The sequence below is a fragment of the Rhinoraja longicauda genome, chromosome 12 (genome assembly GCF_053455715.1).
Source record: "Rhinoraja longicauda isolate Sanriku21f chromosome 12, sRhiLon1.1, whole genome shotgun sequence".
NCBI lineage: Eukaryota > Metazoa > Chordata > Chondrichthyes > Rajiformes > Arhynchobatidae > Rhinoraja > Rhinoraja longicauda.
The window spans coordinates 54,600,691-54,615,817 of NC_135964.1; the positions used below are offsets into that span (position 1 = coordinate 54,600,691).

At 58.0% G+C, this 15,127-nt stretch overlaps 1 protein-coding gene across 1 annotated transcript in view; it reads left to right on the top strand.

Moving 5' to 3' along the window:
• hsf2bp (heat shock transcription factor 2 binding protein) overlaps positions 1 to 15,127 on the top strand; it is a 118,240-nt gene that overhangs the window by 92,776 nt on the left and 10,337 nt on the right. Inside the window, exons 6-9 of the mRNA XM_078408614.1 lie at positions 2,798 to 2,883; positions 8,477 to 8,681; positions 12,793 to 12,896; positions 14,202 to 14,351. Of these exons, the coding sequence (XP_078264740.1) occupies positions 2,798 to 2,883; positions 8,477 to 8,681; positions 12,793 to 12,896; positions 14,202 to 14,351 (545 nt within the window). The remainder of the gene's footprint in view (positions 1 to 2,797; positions 2,884 to 8,476; positions 8,682 to 12,792; positions 12,897 to 14,201; positions 14,352 to 15,127) is intronic.

The following is a 15,127-nucleotide window of genomic DNA, read 5'->3' on the forward strand; positions in this document are numbered from 1 at the left end:
AGAGTGATCAGCCATGATCACATTGAATGGCGGTGCTGGCTCGAAGAGCCGAATGGCCTCCTCCTGCACCTATTGTCTATTGTCAAACTGCAGGGGGTCCAGCAGGGGTTTGTGGTGTTTTTCAGCTGGGCCAGCACAAGTCTTTCAAAGGTCTTCATGACTACAGAGGTAAGTGTGACAGGCCTGTAGTCATTAAGACCAGTGATCCTTGTCTTTTTGGGTATAGGACAACAGTGGAGACCTTGAAGCAGGCAGGGACAGTGCAGGTTTGCAGGGACTGGTTGAAAATGTCTGTGTCGATCGGTGCCAGTTGTTTGGCACAGAGCTTGAGGGTAGAGGGGGAAACATTGTCCGGTCCTGGAGATTTCCACCTCCGCAATTTCTATTGTTAAACTCGAGCAATTCTGTGAGGATGTGCAAATTGGTGATTGCAGCGGGGGGGGGGGGGGGCAGTCTTTGCAAACTCCAGCCAGTCTCTGAGTAGGTGTGAACAGGTTGTGTGAGTGGGCAGATAATAATAATAATATATTCCTTTATTTGTCCCACAACGGGGGAAATTTGCAGCGTTACAGCAGCAAAGTGGATAGCAAGAGACATTCATTATAAATAAAAATAAAGAGAAGGATTATTGTCATCATTTACTGTGTTTTTCCTTTACTGTTACTGTTGACTGGTCTGCTGGGAACAGTGCTGGTTGTGCAGTCTCAGAGCAGCGGGAAGGAGGGACCTTCACGCACTTCAGACAATAGACAATAGGTGCAGGAGGGAGGCCTTTCGGCCCTTTGAGCCAGCACCGCCATTCAATGTGATCATGGCTGATCATTCTCAATCAGTACCCCGTTCCTGCCTTCTCCCCATACCCCCTGACTCCACTATCCTTAAGAGCTCTATCCAGCTCTCTCTTGAATGCATTCAGAGAATTGGCCTCCACTGCCTTCTGAGGCAGAGAATTCCACAGATTCACACTCTCTGACTGAAAAAGTTTTTCCTCATCTCCGTTCTAAATGGCCTACCCCTTATTCTTAAACTGTGGTCCCTGGTTCTGGACTCCCCCAACATTGGAGAACATGTTTCCTGCCTCTAACGTGTCCAACCCCTTAATAATCTTATATGTTTCGATAAGATCCCCTCTCATCCTTCTAAATTCCAATGTATACAAGCCTAGCCGCTCTAGTCTTTCAACATCCGACAGTCCCGCCATTCCGGGAATTAACCTAGTAAACCTATGCTGCACACCCTCAATAGAAAGAATATCCCTCATATTTGGAGACCAAAACTGCACACAGTATTCCAGGTGCGGTCTCACTAGGGCCCTGTACAACTGCAGAAGGACCTCTTTGCTCCTATACTCAACTCCTCTTGTTATGAAGGCCAACATTCCATTGGCTTTCTTCACTGCCTGCTGTACCTGCATGCTTCCTTTCAGTGACTGATGCACTAGGACACCCAGATCTCGTTGTATGTCCCCTTTTCCTAACTTGACACCATTCAGATAATAATCTGCCTTCTTATTCTTACCACCAAAGTGTATAACCTCACACTTATCCACATTAAACTGCATCTGCCATGCATCCGCCCATTCACACAACCTGTCCAAGTCACCCTGCAACCTCATAGCATCTTCCTCACAGTTCACACTGCCACCCAACTTTGCATCATCTGCAAATTTGCTAATGGGACTTTTGCCTGGCAGATGCAGTTTAATGTGGATAAGTGTGAGGTTATCCACTTTGGTGGTAAGAATAGGAGTTGAGTATAAGAGCAAACAGGTCCTTCTGCAGTTGTACAGAGCCCTAGTGAGACCGCACCTGGAGTACTGTGTGCAGTTTTGGTCTCCAAATTTGAGGAAGTACATTCTTGCTATTGAGGGAGTGCAGAGTAGGTCCACCAGGTTAATTCCCGGGATGGCGGGACTGACATATGATGAAAGAATGCAACATTTGATTTACAAATTCATAATTTTGATGTCCAAAATGCAGAATTTTACATCAAAATTCATAATATGGCCGTAGTGCAACTTTTCAGCAAAACAAAAGTATGCACACCAAATGCGCGTACGTGTTGCGCTATTCACGTGTGAAAAACGACTATTATTTCCAACAGTCTGTAGTTCTTGGAATAACATGTACAATGTCAGGCCTCTCATGAGTATATTCTACTATTAGAGATTCAAGATTCAAGATTCAAGATAGCTTTATTTGTCATCCAATATTGGACGAAATTCAGTCACCCACAGAAAGGTTATTGAACAGAAATACTTTTTACAACACAAATAATTTTTGTTTTGTTTTGTCTTTTCTATTTTACTTTTTCCTTACACATCCCAATTCTCTTGGTATTGAATAAAAGCACAACGGTCATAAATGTATGACAAAGTTATGAAGAAATAGTTTCATTTTAAACTGCACATACCTAATTTAATTGAAGGCATACTTGCTCCAGTGGTCTTCAACAGCAAATCACAACGGTCCATGTACCTCTCACCCGTCCCCCCAACCCCTACTCACCCCATCCACTATCCTCCCCCAACTTCCTCTATCTGCACTCCATTCCCCCTACTCCCCCTCCCCCTTTCCCACCCTCCACTCCCCCTCCCACCCACCCCACTCACACTATCCCCACTCCCCATAACCCCTACTCCCTTCCCCAACCCCCCTTTGCCCCCACCTCCACTCCCCCCACTCTACCTCCACCTCCCCACTCCTTTCCCACCCCCACTCACTTCCCCACCTCCCCTCCCTGCCCCCCTCTCCAGCTCCACCTCCCATTTGTCCCCTCTCAACATCAACGGCCTCAGGCTACGCAGCGGGGCCAGGGGCGATGGCGGGGCCAGCGAGGGGCGGGGCGAGGCGAGACCAGTGGTGGGGCGAGTACAGCGGCGAGGTGAGACCAGTGGCGGGGCGGAGCGTGGCGGTGCGAGGGGCGGGGCGAGACCAGCGGTGGGGCGAGGGGCGAGGGGAGACCAGCGGCGGGGCCGGGCCAGCGGCATGGTCAAGTCAAGTCAAGTCAAGTCAATTTTATTTGTATAGCACATTTAAAAACAACCCACGTTGACCAAAGTGCTGCACATCTGATTAGGAAAAAAAAAAAGAAACAACATACAGTGGCAGGCAGCAAACACAACGGCGCGGCCATCTTGAACAAAATGACATGGATAGGGTAGGTTAAGAGGGATATGGGTCAAAGGCAGGCAGGTGGGACGTTTAGACAGGGCATGAGCAAGTTGGTCTAAAGGGCCTATTTCAACATCGTATGGCTATATTGCGTACAAAAGTCAGGAGGTCATGTTGCAGCTGTATAAAACTTTTTGATTAGGCTGCATTCGGAATATTCTATCACCCCATTACAGAAAGGACATGGAAGGTTAGAAAGGGCACTGAAGAGCTTCAGTAGGACATTTCCTGGAATAGATATCAGTTGCAAAATGAAACTGGAGATGCTTGGATTGCTTTTGCCGAAGTAGAGACCCGATAGGAAGTTTATAAAATTATAAGGGGATTAGATAGGGTACAGTCACCCCCCTCCCCAGTAGAAATATCAAACACTGAAGGACCAGCTATTTAAGGTGAGAGGGGTGTAGGGCAACTTTTTTAAATAGAGCTGTAGGTGCCTTAAATGTGCTGTTGAGATGTTGGGGGGGGGGGGGGGATTTTGGAAGCAAGCATGATGCCAATGCTTAAGGGCTATTTAGATAGATACATGAACATGCAGGGAAACAAGGAATCTGGATCAGAAGCAGGCAGGTGGGATTGATTTAATTTGGCACTATGGTCGGCACCACTTCATGCCCATGGGGTCTGTTGTTGTGCTGCACCATTCTATCTCCTGCAATGATCAAGGACATATTCTATCTGGTTACAATGTTAAGACAATTACAGCACAGTGCACTACAGCAACTACAACTAGTAGAAGGAATACTACGGTGCAAAACCAGAAATGTGCAAAACCAAAAGGACCTCAAATATAGAAGTGAAGACCATGATAGCAATAACGAGCTGTATGGGGAAATAGTTTCTGAACTGTTTGGAATTTTATTGATCAAACAATAGTCCATCCAGTTTACACGGAAAAGACAAAGCAATTTAATACTATACTTTATTGAGACGCACAGAATCTGTAGATAGGAAATACGCATGCAATAAAATGAATTACTAAGAAAATAGTTTACAGCAGCACCTATTTATATATAACATAACATTGACATAAGTCACTTAAGTTATTTGCATGTTGACCAATAGATCTCTTTTCCAGCAAGATTGTGGGGCGAGGGGTGGGGTGAGGGGCGGGGCAGGGCGAGGGGCGGGGCAGGGCGAGGGGCGGGGCAGGGGCGAGGGGCGGGGCAGGGCGAGGGGCGGGGCAGGGCGAGGGGCGAGGGGCGGGGCAGGGGGCGGGGCGAGGGGCGGGGCAGGGCGAGGGGCGGAGCAGGGCGAGGCGAGGGGCGAGGGGAGGGGGGCGGGCAGGACGAGGGGCGGGGCGAGGGGCGGGGCGAGGGGTGGGGCGAGGGGCGGGCGAGGGGTGGGGCGAGGGGCGGGGCGAGGGGCGGGGCGAGGGGCGAGGGGTGGGGCGAGGGGCGGGGCAGGGCGAGGGGCGAGGCGAGGGGCGGGGCGAGGGGTGGGGCGAGGGGGCGAGTGGCGGGGCGGGGCGAGGGGCGGAGCGAGGGGCGGAGCGAGGGGCGGGGCAGGGCGAGGGGTGGGGCGAGGGGCGGGGCAGGCGAGGGGCGAGGCGAGGGGCGGGGCGAGGGGGCGGGGCAGGGCGAGGCGAGGGGCGAGGGGCGAGGGGCGAGGGGCGAGGGGAGGGGCGAGGGCGGGGCGAGGGGCGGGGCAGGGCGAGGGGTGGGGCGAGGGGCGAGGGGTGGGGCGAGGGGTGGGGCGAGGGGCGGGGCATGGCGAGGGGCGAGGCGAGGGGAGGGGGGAGGGGCGAGGGGCGGGGCATGGCGAGGGGCGGGGCGAGGGGTGGGGCGAGGGGCGAGGGGTGGGGCGAGGGGTGGGGCGAGGGGCGGGGCGAGGGGCGGGGCAGGGCGAGGGGTGGGGCGAGGGGCGAGGGGTGGGGCGAGGGGCGAGGGGAGGGGAGGGGCGAGGGGCGGGGCGAGGGGCGGGGCAGGGCGAGGGGTGGGGCGAGGGGCGAGGGGTGGGGCGAGGGGCGAGGGGTGGGGCGAGTACAGCGGAGAGACATGTGTTTTGCAGGAAAATGTGAGGCAAAACGGAATGGTTGAAATGAAATAAGAAAGCGGAAACTTTCCACCAAATTCGGACGGGTCGACTGGGCTTGTATTCACTGGAGTTTAGAAGGATGAGAGGGGATCTTACACAAACATATAAAATTATTAAGGGATTTGACGGGCTAGAGGCAGAAAACATGTTCCCAATGTTGGGGGAGTCCAGAACCAGGGGCCACAGTTTAAGAATAAGGGGTCGGCCATTTAGGACTGAGGAAAAACCTTTTCACCCAGAGAGTTGTGAATCTGTGGAACTCTCTGCCACAGAAGGCAGTGGAGGCTGATTCACTGGATGTTTTAAGAGAGAGTTAGATATAGCTCTTTGGGCTAACGGAGTCAGGGGATATGGAGAGAAAGCAGGAACGGGGTACTGATTTTAGATGATCAGCCATGATCATATTGAATGGCGGTGCTGGCTCGAAGGGCCGAACAGCCTCCTCCTGCACCTACTGTCTGTTTCTGTGCAACACCAGGGAAAGGTAGAACCTCAGCAAGGAGACAAATACTCGACAGTCAAGGCAGAGAAAATGTGTTGAATGTCAATGGGTAACGAGGTGAGTGAGCATGGTGATGGTGGGCCGAAGGGCCTGTCTGTGGGCCACACAATGCACTGAGACGATGGATTTCACAGAAGGATCAACAGTAAATTTGTTCAATTGGAAAGGAGGTGTGTAGGGCATCACAAAGGGCTCGCTGGCTGGCACCTGCCACCCACCTACCTACCGCCCACCCACCTGCCCCCCACCCCCACCCCCCCCACCACCTGCCCCCCACCCCACCTGCCACCCACCCACCGCCCACCCACCTGCCCCCCACCCCCACCCACCTACCGCCCACCCACCTGCCCCCCACCCCCACCCACCTACCGCCCACCCCCACCCACCTGCCCCCCACCCCCACCCACCTACCGCCCACCCACCTGCCCCCCCACCCCCACCCCCCCCACCCACCTGCCCCCCACCCACCGCCCACCCACCTGCCACCCACCCACACCCACCCACCGCCCACCCACCTGCCACCCACCCACCTGCCACCCACCCACCGCCCACCCACCTGCCCCCACCCACCTGCCCCCCACCCACCTGCCACCCACCCACCTGCCACCCACCCACCGCCCACCCACCTGCCCCCCACCCACCTGCCCCCCACCCACCTGCCACCCACCCACCTGCCACCCACCCCCACCCCCCCCCACCCACCTGCCCCCCACCCACCTGCACCCACCCCCACCTGCCACCCACCCCCACCTGCCCCCACCCCCACCTGCCCCCCACCCCCACCCACCTGCCCCCCACCCCCACCCACCTGCCCCCCACCCCCACCCACCTGCCCCCCACCCCCACCCACCTGCCCCCCACCCCCACCCACCTGCCCCCCCACCCCCACCCACCTGCCCAGTGACGTTTCTCTCCCTCGGGACCCCGTTGGCGGGAGCGGGGCTGCGCATGCGTCAATGCCGGGCGGGCGATGGCGGCCACGCGGGTGCGGGGGGTTTGTGTGTGAGGGGGGGGGGGGGGGGGGGTGAGGTGGGGTGAGGGTGGGGGGGGTGGGGTGAGGGGGGGGGTGGGGTGAGGGGGGGGTGGGGTGAGGGGGGGGGTGGGGTGAGGGTGGGGGGGGTGGGGTGAGGGTGGGGGGGGTGGGGTGAGGGTGGGGGGGGGTGGGGGTGGGGTGAGGGGGGGGTGGGGTGAGGGTGGGGGGGTGGGGTGAGGGTGGGGGGGGTGGGGTGAGGGTGGGGGGGGTGGGGTGGGGTGAGGGGGGGGGTGGGGTGAGGGTGGGGGGGGGTGAGGGGGGGGTGAGGGTGGGGGGGGGTGGGGTGGGGGGGGGGTGGGGTGAGGGGGGGGTGAGGGGGGGGGGTGGGGTGAGGGGGGGGGGGTGAGGTGGGGTGAGGGTGGGGGGGGTGAGGGTGGGGGGGGGTGAGGGTGGGGGGGATGGGGTGGGGTGAGGGGGGGGGGGTGGGGTGAGGGTGGGGGGGGTGGGGTGGGGGGGGGGGTGGGGTGAGGGTGGGGTGGGGTGAGGGGGGGGTGGGTGGGGTGATGTGGGGGTGGGGGGGGTTGAGGTGGGGTGAGGGTGGGGGGGGTGAGGTGGGGTGAGGGGGGTGAGGGTGGGGGGGGTGGGGTGGGGTGATGTGGGGGTGGGGGTGAGGTGGGGTGAGGGTTGGGTGGGGGGGGGGTCGGTGGTGGGGGTGGGGATGAGGTGCGGGGATGGGGTGAGGGGCTGTGCTGGGGGTGGGGTGGGGGGGGTGAGGGGGGTGGGCGGGTTGAGGTGGGGTGAGGGTGGGGGTGGGGTGGGGAGGGTGGGGGGGGGGGGTGGGGTGGGGTGATGTGGGGGTGAGGGTGGGGGGTTGGGTGGGGGGGTGAGGTGGGGTGAGGGTGGGGGGGTGGGGGTGGGTGAGAGTGTGGGTGGGGGGGAGGTGGGGTGGTGGGTAAGGTGGGGGGGGTGAGGTGAGGGTGGGGGGGGTCGGGTGGGTGAGGTGGGGGGTGGGGATGAGGTGCTGGGGATGGGGTGAGGGGCTGTGCTGGGGGTGGGGTGGGGTGGGGTGAGGGTGGGGGGAGGGCAGGACTGTGGGAGGTGGGGGGCAGTAATGACATGGAGCCAGCAGTAAGAGAGATGGCAGATGGGAATGTGCTGGACGTGTGGGGACATGTGTGTCCACGTGTGTCCATGTGTGTCCACGTGTCCGCGAATGTCCACATGTTCGTGTGTCCACGTGTGGGGATCACACACATGTGTGTCCGCGTGTGTCCACATGTCCCCACATGTCCGTGTCCGCGTGTGTCCACATGTCCGTGTGTCTGCGTGTAGTTGCCCCCATGGTGCCGATCTTCCTGCTCTACTCCATATCCGTCCGTCCGCCCCTCCCTCCATATTCCCTGAAAGCATCGTCTGCTACAGTCGTGGGTTGTTCCAGACTGGCAGGGGGCAGAAAGGTTCCCCACGATGGTACCGGAGGGGTTCAGTTAAGGGGGGTAAGCTGGGAATGTTGGTCCCTGCAGTGGTGGGGGTTGATCTATAAGGGGGGGGGGCAGAGATAATGTGGATGGGCCCAGCGTTTTTGCCAAGGTAGGGGAATCAAAAACGAGACGGCATTGGCTCAAGGTGATACCATTGAATTTGTGGGGCTGTTGCAGCTTCCCTCGGATGCTTCTAGAATGTTCTTGACTCGTTTTCTCTCTCTTCGCCTCTTAATCTCTTACGATTCTGATTCTCAGTTATTCTAGTTCCTTTACCCGGTGTAATTTCTAATTAAATGTCTTCATTCAGACCTGCATCCGTGGACATACCCCTGAGATTTCCTCTCCTAAGGATGTGTTTCAGAAGCCAGTGGGCAAAGAGGAATTTGTTAAAGTTCGAAAGAGAGACCTGGAGAGGCTGACTACAGAAATGATGCAGATCAAGGACTTCCTGCCCAAGATACTGAACAGAGACCTACTGCACAGCTTTCACCAGCTGGATGTTGTTGAAACAGGCGAGGCTTTAATATTACTTCTTCTTTAGCCCTTGGCTCCTCTAGGGAGCACAGGCCATTGACAAATGTCCTCCACCTCACTCGGTTGTTGGCAGTTCTTTCGAGATCTCCAAAGTTGAGCCCAGACATTTCTGCCTGGGCACCTCTTATCCAGCTGTTCCTGAGGCGACTGATTTTCCTTTTTCCTTGGGGGTTCCATTTCAGGGCTTGTCGGGTGATATTTGTGGCAGGTTTTCTGATGGTACTCAGAAAATTAATATTACTGCTGGAGAATGAATATATGATTTAACAACCATGAAGGGTTGGAATTTGGAAGGTCATGTTGCAGTTGTATAAGACGTTGGTGAGGACCGCATTTAGAATATTGTGTTCAGTTCTGGGCACCATGTTATAGGAAAGATATAGTCAAGCTTGAAAGAGTTCAGAGAAGATTTACGAAGATGTTGCCAGGACTAGAGGGTGTGAGCTCTCGGGAGAGGTTGAGCAGGCTGGGTCTCTATTCCTTGGAGCGCAGGAGGATGATGGGTGATCTTATGGAGGTGTACAAAATCATAAGAAGAACAGATCAGGTAAACGCACGGAGTCTCTTGCCCAGAGTTGGGGAATCGAGGACCAGAGGGCATAAGTTCAAGATGAAGGGGAATAGATTTAATAAAATCTGAGGGGTTACTTTTTCACACAAATGGTGGTGGGTGTATGGAACGAGCTGCCAGAGGAGGTAGTTGAGGTTGGGACTATCGCAACGTTTAAGAAACTGTTAGACAGGTACATGGATAGGACAGGTTTGGAGGGATATGGACCAAGCGCAGGCAGGTGGGACTAGTGTAACTGGGACAAGTTGGCCGGTGTGGGCAAGTTGGGCCAAGGGTTTCCGCGCTGTATCATTCTATGACTCTATGACATTTGTACACCAATTAGACACCAGAATTTAAAAATGGCTTTTTTTTTTCAGTTCAGAAGATGGTGTTAAGAACTGTTGTAAATCTTGTGTAAAGCACAGTACAAGTCTGGTGCAGTATCAATGATGAGATGGAGTTACAAGGAACTGCAATCACAACAAAACACAAAGTGCTGGAGTAACGCAGCAGGTCAGGCAGCTTCTGTGGGAGGGAATGGACCCTTCACAGTGTCGCAGTCTACCCGAAACATTGCCTGTCCATTCCTTCCACAGATGCTGCCTGACCCGCTGCGTTACTCCAGCACTCTGGGCTTTGTTCATGGATGAGATATCAGTTAGGACTGTGGTGTAATGAATGTGGCCCTGGTTTAGGATATAATAGAGGTTTAGAGCACAGTGGGAGGCAGATGGCACTGATTTAGAGCAGGTTATAAAATATGTTTTTGCAATGTGGGGAATGTGAATGTATGGGATGTACAATGCCCTCCGTAATGTTTGGGACAAAGACCCATCAGTTATTTATTTGCCTCTGTACTCCACAATTTGAGATTTGTAATAGAAAAAATCACATGTGGTTAAAGTACACATTATCAGATTTTAATAAAAGGCTATTTTTATACATTTTGGTTTCACCATGTAGAAATTACAGCAGTATTTATACATAGACCCCCCATTTCAGGGCACCACGATGTTTAGGACACAGCAATGTCATGTAAATGAAAGTAGTCCTGTTTAGTATTTTGTTGCCTATCCTGTGCATGCAATGACTGTTTGAAGTCTGCGATTCATGGACATCACCAGTTGCTGGGGGTCTTCTCTGGTGATGCTCTGCCAGGCCTGTATTGCAGCCATCTTTAGCTTATGCACGTTTTGGGGGATGATGGGCAGTGTGGGGGGTGAAGGGCAGTGTGGGGGGGTGAAGGGCAGTGTGGGGGGGTGAGGGGCAGTGTGGGGGGGTGGGGGGCAGTGTGGGGGGTGGAGGGCAGTGTGGGGGGTGGGGGGCAGGTGGGCGGGTGGGGGGCAGTGTGGGGGGTGAGGGGCAGTGTGGGGGGTGAGGGGCAGTGTGGGGGGTGGGGGGCAGTGGGGGTGGGGGGCAGTGTGGGGGGTGAGGGTCAGTGTGGGGGGTGGGGGGCAGTGGGGGGTGAGGGGCAGTGTGGGGGGTGGGGGGCAGGGTGGGGCAGTGTGGGGGTGGGGGGCAGTGTGGGGGGTGGGGGCAGTGTGGGGGATGGGGCAGTGGGGGTGGGGCAGTGTGGGGGGTGGGGGGCAGTGGGGGGTGGGGGCAGTGTGGGGGTGAGGGGCAGTGTGGGGGGTGAGGGGCAGTGGGGGATGAGGGCAGTGGGGGGTGAGGGGCAGTGGGGTGAGGGGCAGTGTGGGGGTGAGGGGCAGCCTGGGGGGGGCAGTGTGGGGGTGAGGGGCAGTGGGGTGAGGGGCAGTGTGGGGGTGAGGGGCAGCCTGGGGGGGGCAGTGTGGGGGTGGGGGGCAGTGGGGGGTGAGGGGCAGTGTGGGGGGCAGTGGGGGGGTGAGGGGCAGTGGGGGGTGAGGGGCAGTGTGAGGGGCAGTGTGGGGGGTGGGGGCAGTGGGGGGTGGGGGCAGTGTGGGGGGCGTGTGGGGGGTGGGGGTGGGGTGGGGGGAAGTGTGGGGGGCAGTGGGGGGTGGGGGGCAGTGTGGGGGTGGGGGGCAGTGTGGGGGTGGGGGGCAGTGTGGGGGTGAGGGGCGGGGTGGGGGGCAGTGTGGGGGGTGGGGGGCAGTTTGAGGGGGTGGGGCAGTGGGGGGCAGTGGGGTGTGGGGGGCAGTGTGGGGGGGGATGGGCAGCCTGGGGGGCAGTGTGGGGGCAGTGTGGGGGAGGTGAGAGGCAATGTGGGGGGCAGTGGGGGGGTGAGGGGGCAGTGGGGGGTGAGGGGCAGTGTGGGGGGCAGTGTGGGGGGTGGGGGGCAGTGTGGGGGTGAGGGGCAGTGTGGGGGGTGGGGGGCAGTGTGGGGGTGGGGGGCAGTGTGGGGGGCAGTGTGGGGGGTGATGGGCAGCCTGGGGGCAGTGTGGGGGGTGGGGGCAGTGGGGGTTGGGGGCGGGGTGGGGGCAGTGTGGGGTGAGGGACAGTGGGGGGTGAGGGGCAGTGTGGGGGGTGAGGGGCAGTGTGGGGGGCGGGGTGGGGGGCAGTGTGGGGGGTGGGGGCAGTGGGGTGTGGGGGGCAGTGTGGGGGTGATGGGCAGCCTGGGGGCAGTGTGGGGGGTGGGGGGCAGTGTGCGGGGTGATGGGCAGCCTGGGGGCAGTGTGGGGGGGGGTGGGGGGCAGTGTGGGGGTGAGGGGCAGTGTGGGGGGTGGGGGGCAGTATGAGGGTGAGGGGCAGTGGGGGGGTGGGGGGGGCAGTGTGGGGGGTGGGTGGCAGTGTGGGGGTTTAGTGTGGGGAGGGTGAGGGGCAGTGAGGGGGGCCGTGTGGGGGTGAGGGGCTGTGGGGGGTGAGGGGCAGTGTGGGGGCAATGGGGGGGTGAGGGGGCAGTGGGGGGGTGAGGGCAGTGTGGGGGGTGATGGGCAGCCTGGGGGCAGTGTGGGGGTGGGGGGCAGTGGGGGGGTGGGGGGCAGTGTGGGGGGTGAGGGGCAGTGTGGGGGGTGGGGGGCAGTGTGGGGGGGTGGGGGGCAGTGTGGGGTGAGGGGCAATGGGGGGGGGTGAGGGGCAGTGGGGGGTGGGGGGCAGTGTGGGGGGTGGGGGGCAGTGTGGGGGTGGGGGGCAGTGTGGGGGGTGAGGGGCAGTGGGGGGTGAGGAGCAGTGTGGGGGGCAATGGGGGGGTGAGGGGCAGTGGGGGGTGAGGGGCAGTGTGGGGTGAGGGGCAGTGTGGGGGGGCAATGGGGGGGTGAGGGGCAGTGGGGGGTGAGGGGCAGTGGGGGGCGAGGGGCAGTGTGGGGGGCAATGGGGGGGTGAGGGGCAGTGGGGGGTGAGGGGCAGTGTGGGGGGGTGAGGGGCAGTGTGGGGGGCAGTGGGGGGTGAGGGGCAGTGTGGGGGGTGAGGGGCAGTGTGGGGGGCAGTGGGGGGTGAGGGGCAGGGTGAGGGGCAGTGTGGGGGGGCAGTGGGGGGGCAGTGGGGGGTGAGGGGCAGTGTGGGGGGCAGTGGGGGGGTGAGGGGCAGTGTGGGGTGAGGGGCAGTGGGGGGTGAGGGGCAGTGTGGGAGGCAGTGGGGGGGTGAGGGGCAGTGTGGGGGCTCAGGCTCTTTCTGCATTACAGCTTTGGAGAAGAGGGAACAGGAGAATGAGCAGCTGCGTCTGGACTGTGAACATCACAAGGCCAGGCTGAAAACGGCTCAGGAGGATTGTCAAAAGGAACGAGAGGTAAAGATGTATCCAACGTGATCTCCACCCTCTCCTCACGCCGTGAGTGAACCCTGAGGTTGTCCCGTGCCTGCAGCTTGTGGGGTGAAGCAGGTGCCTCAGATCTGTGGGCAGGTGGGGCCTGTACCCCACTGTGACTACGCTCCCTCCAGTTTGTGAAATGTGCTTCGTTAGACTGCAGGGTAAGAGGATTAGAGGGCACAGTTTTAAGATGAGAAGGGGGAAGTGTAAAGGAGAGGTGCCAGGCAAGAGCTTTCCACAGAGTTGTGGGGGCCAGGAACACACTGCCAGGGGTTTACAACATACAACAGTGGTTTATGAAAGGCTTATAGACAGCACATGGCAGTGCAGGGAATGGAGGGAGATGGATCACTTGCAGGCACGGACATTGTGGGCCGAAGGGCCTGTTCCTGTGCTGTACTGTTCCATGTTCCACGTCATGCCCTTCACTGGAGCCTTTATCAATGTTTAGTATTTTTGATTATTATGTATGTATCTGTGTGCTATTGAGAATAGAGACCTGTTCAGCTGTCAGATTTTCATGTCCCTTACCTGGTACATTCGACAACTGGTACAACTCTGGCCTCTCTTGTTTCCTTCACCTGTAAGCTTCGCTCAGTGGATATAAAGAAAGGTTTGAAAGTAATTTCCCGGATTGGTGCAGATTACGAGCTGCAGGGTTCGGGTTAACTGAGACCTAGCTGAGAGCCAGAGGGTTCTGAGAGGGTAACTGAGAGGGTTAACTGCAGGGTTAGGGTTAACTGCAAGGTTAGGGTTAACTGAGACCTCACTGAGAGCCAGCACTGTCGTATGTTGAAAGGCTGGAGCGACTGGGCTTGTATACACTGGAATTTAGAAGGATGAGGGGGGATCTTATTGAAACATATAAGATAATTAGGGGTTTGGACACATTAGAGGCAGGAAACATGTTCCCAATGTTGGGGGAGTCCAGAACAAGGGGCCACAGTTTAAGAATAAGGGGTAGGCCATTTAGAACGGAGATGAGGAAGAACTTTTTCAGTCAGAGAGTGGTGAAGGTGTGTAATTCTCTGCCTCAGAGGGCAGTGGAGGCCAGTTCGTTGGATGCTTTCAAGAGAGAGCTGGATAGAGCTCTTAAGGATAGCGGAGTGAGGGGGTATGGGGAGAAGGCAGGAACGGGGTACTGATTGAGAGTGATCAGCCATGATCGCATTGAATGGCGGTGCTGGCTCGAAGGGCTGAATGGCCTACTCCTGCACCTATTGCCTATCTATCTATCTATCTATCTTGCCGCTGAGATAACTTTGCTTGTTTTGTCTTGTGAAGGACAAGATGGCGTTGAGCACGCTGTTGCAGGAGGCGAGGCAGCAGCTGCTGCAGCAGGCAGAGTACTGCACAGAGATGGGGGCTACCGTCTGTACCCTGTTGTGGAGCGTCTCCAGCAACGAGGACTCCGTCAAATTCATCCTCGCTGGCGTGAGTGACGGCTTTAACTTGCTCACTGCCCACGCAACGGCCTTCTGATCATGCAGTGACATCAGAGATGTCCTAATTATTCAGGAAACGGGGCTTCCCCTCTCCCATTATAGATGAGGCTCTCACTAGGGTCTCCTCTAGATCCCACAGCTCCGCTCTTGCTCCCCCTCCCCCCATTCGTAACAAGGACAGAATCCCCCTCGTTCTCACCTTCCACCCCATCAGCCAGCGTATACAACAAATCATCCGCCAACATTTCCGTCACCTCCAACATTTCCGCCACCACTGGCCACATCTTCCCATCCCCTCCCCTCTCTGCTTTCCGCAGAGACCGTTCCCTCCGTAACTCCCTGGTCCACTCGTCCCTTCCTACCCAAACCACCCCCTCCCCAGGCACTTTCCCCTGCAACCGCAGGAGATGCAACACCTGTCCCTTTACCTCCCCCCTCAACTCCATCCAAGGACCCACACAGCCTTTCCAGGTGAGACCTGCACCTCCTCCAACCTCATCTATTGTATCCGCTGCTCAAGATGTCAACTTCTCTACATCGGCGAGACCAAACGCAGGCTCGGCAATCATTTCACTCAACACCTTCGCTCGATCCGCCTTAACCAACCTGATCTCCCGGTGGCTCAGCACTTCAACTCCCCCTCCCACTCCCAGTCTGACCTTTCTGTCATGGGCCTCCTCCAGTGCCATAGTGAGGCCCACCGGAAATTGGAGGAACAGCACCTCATAGTAAATAGAACAGTACAGCTCAGGAACAGGCCCTTCG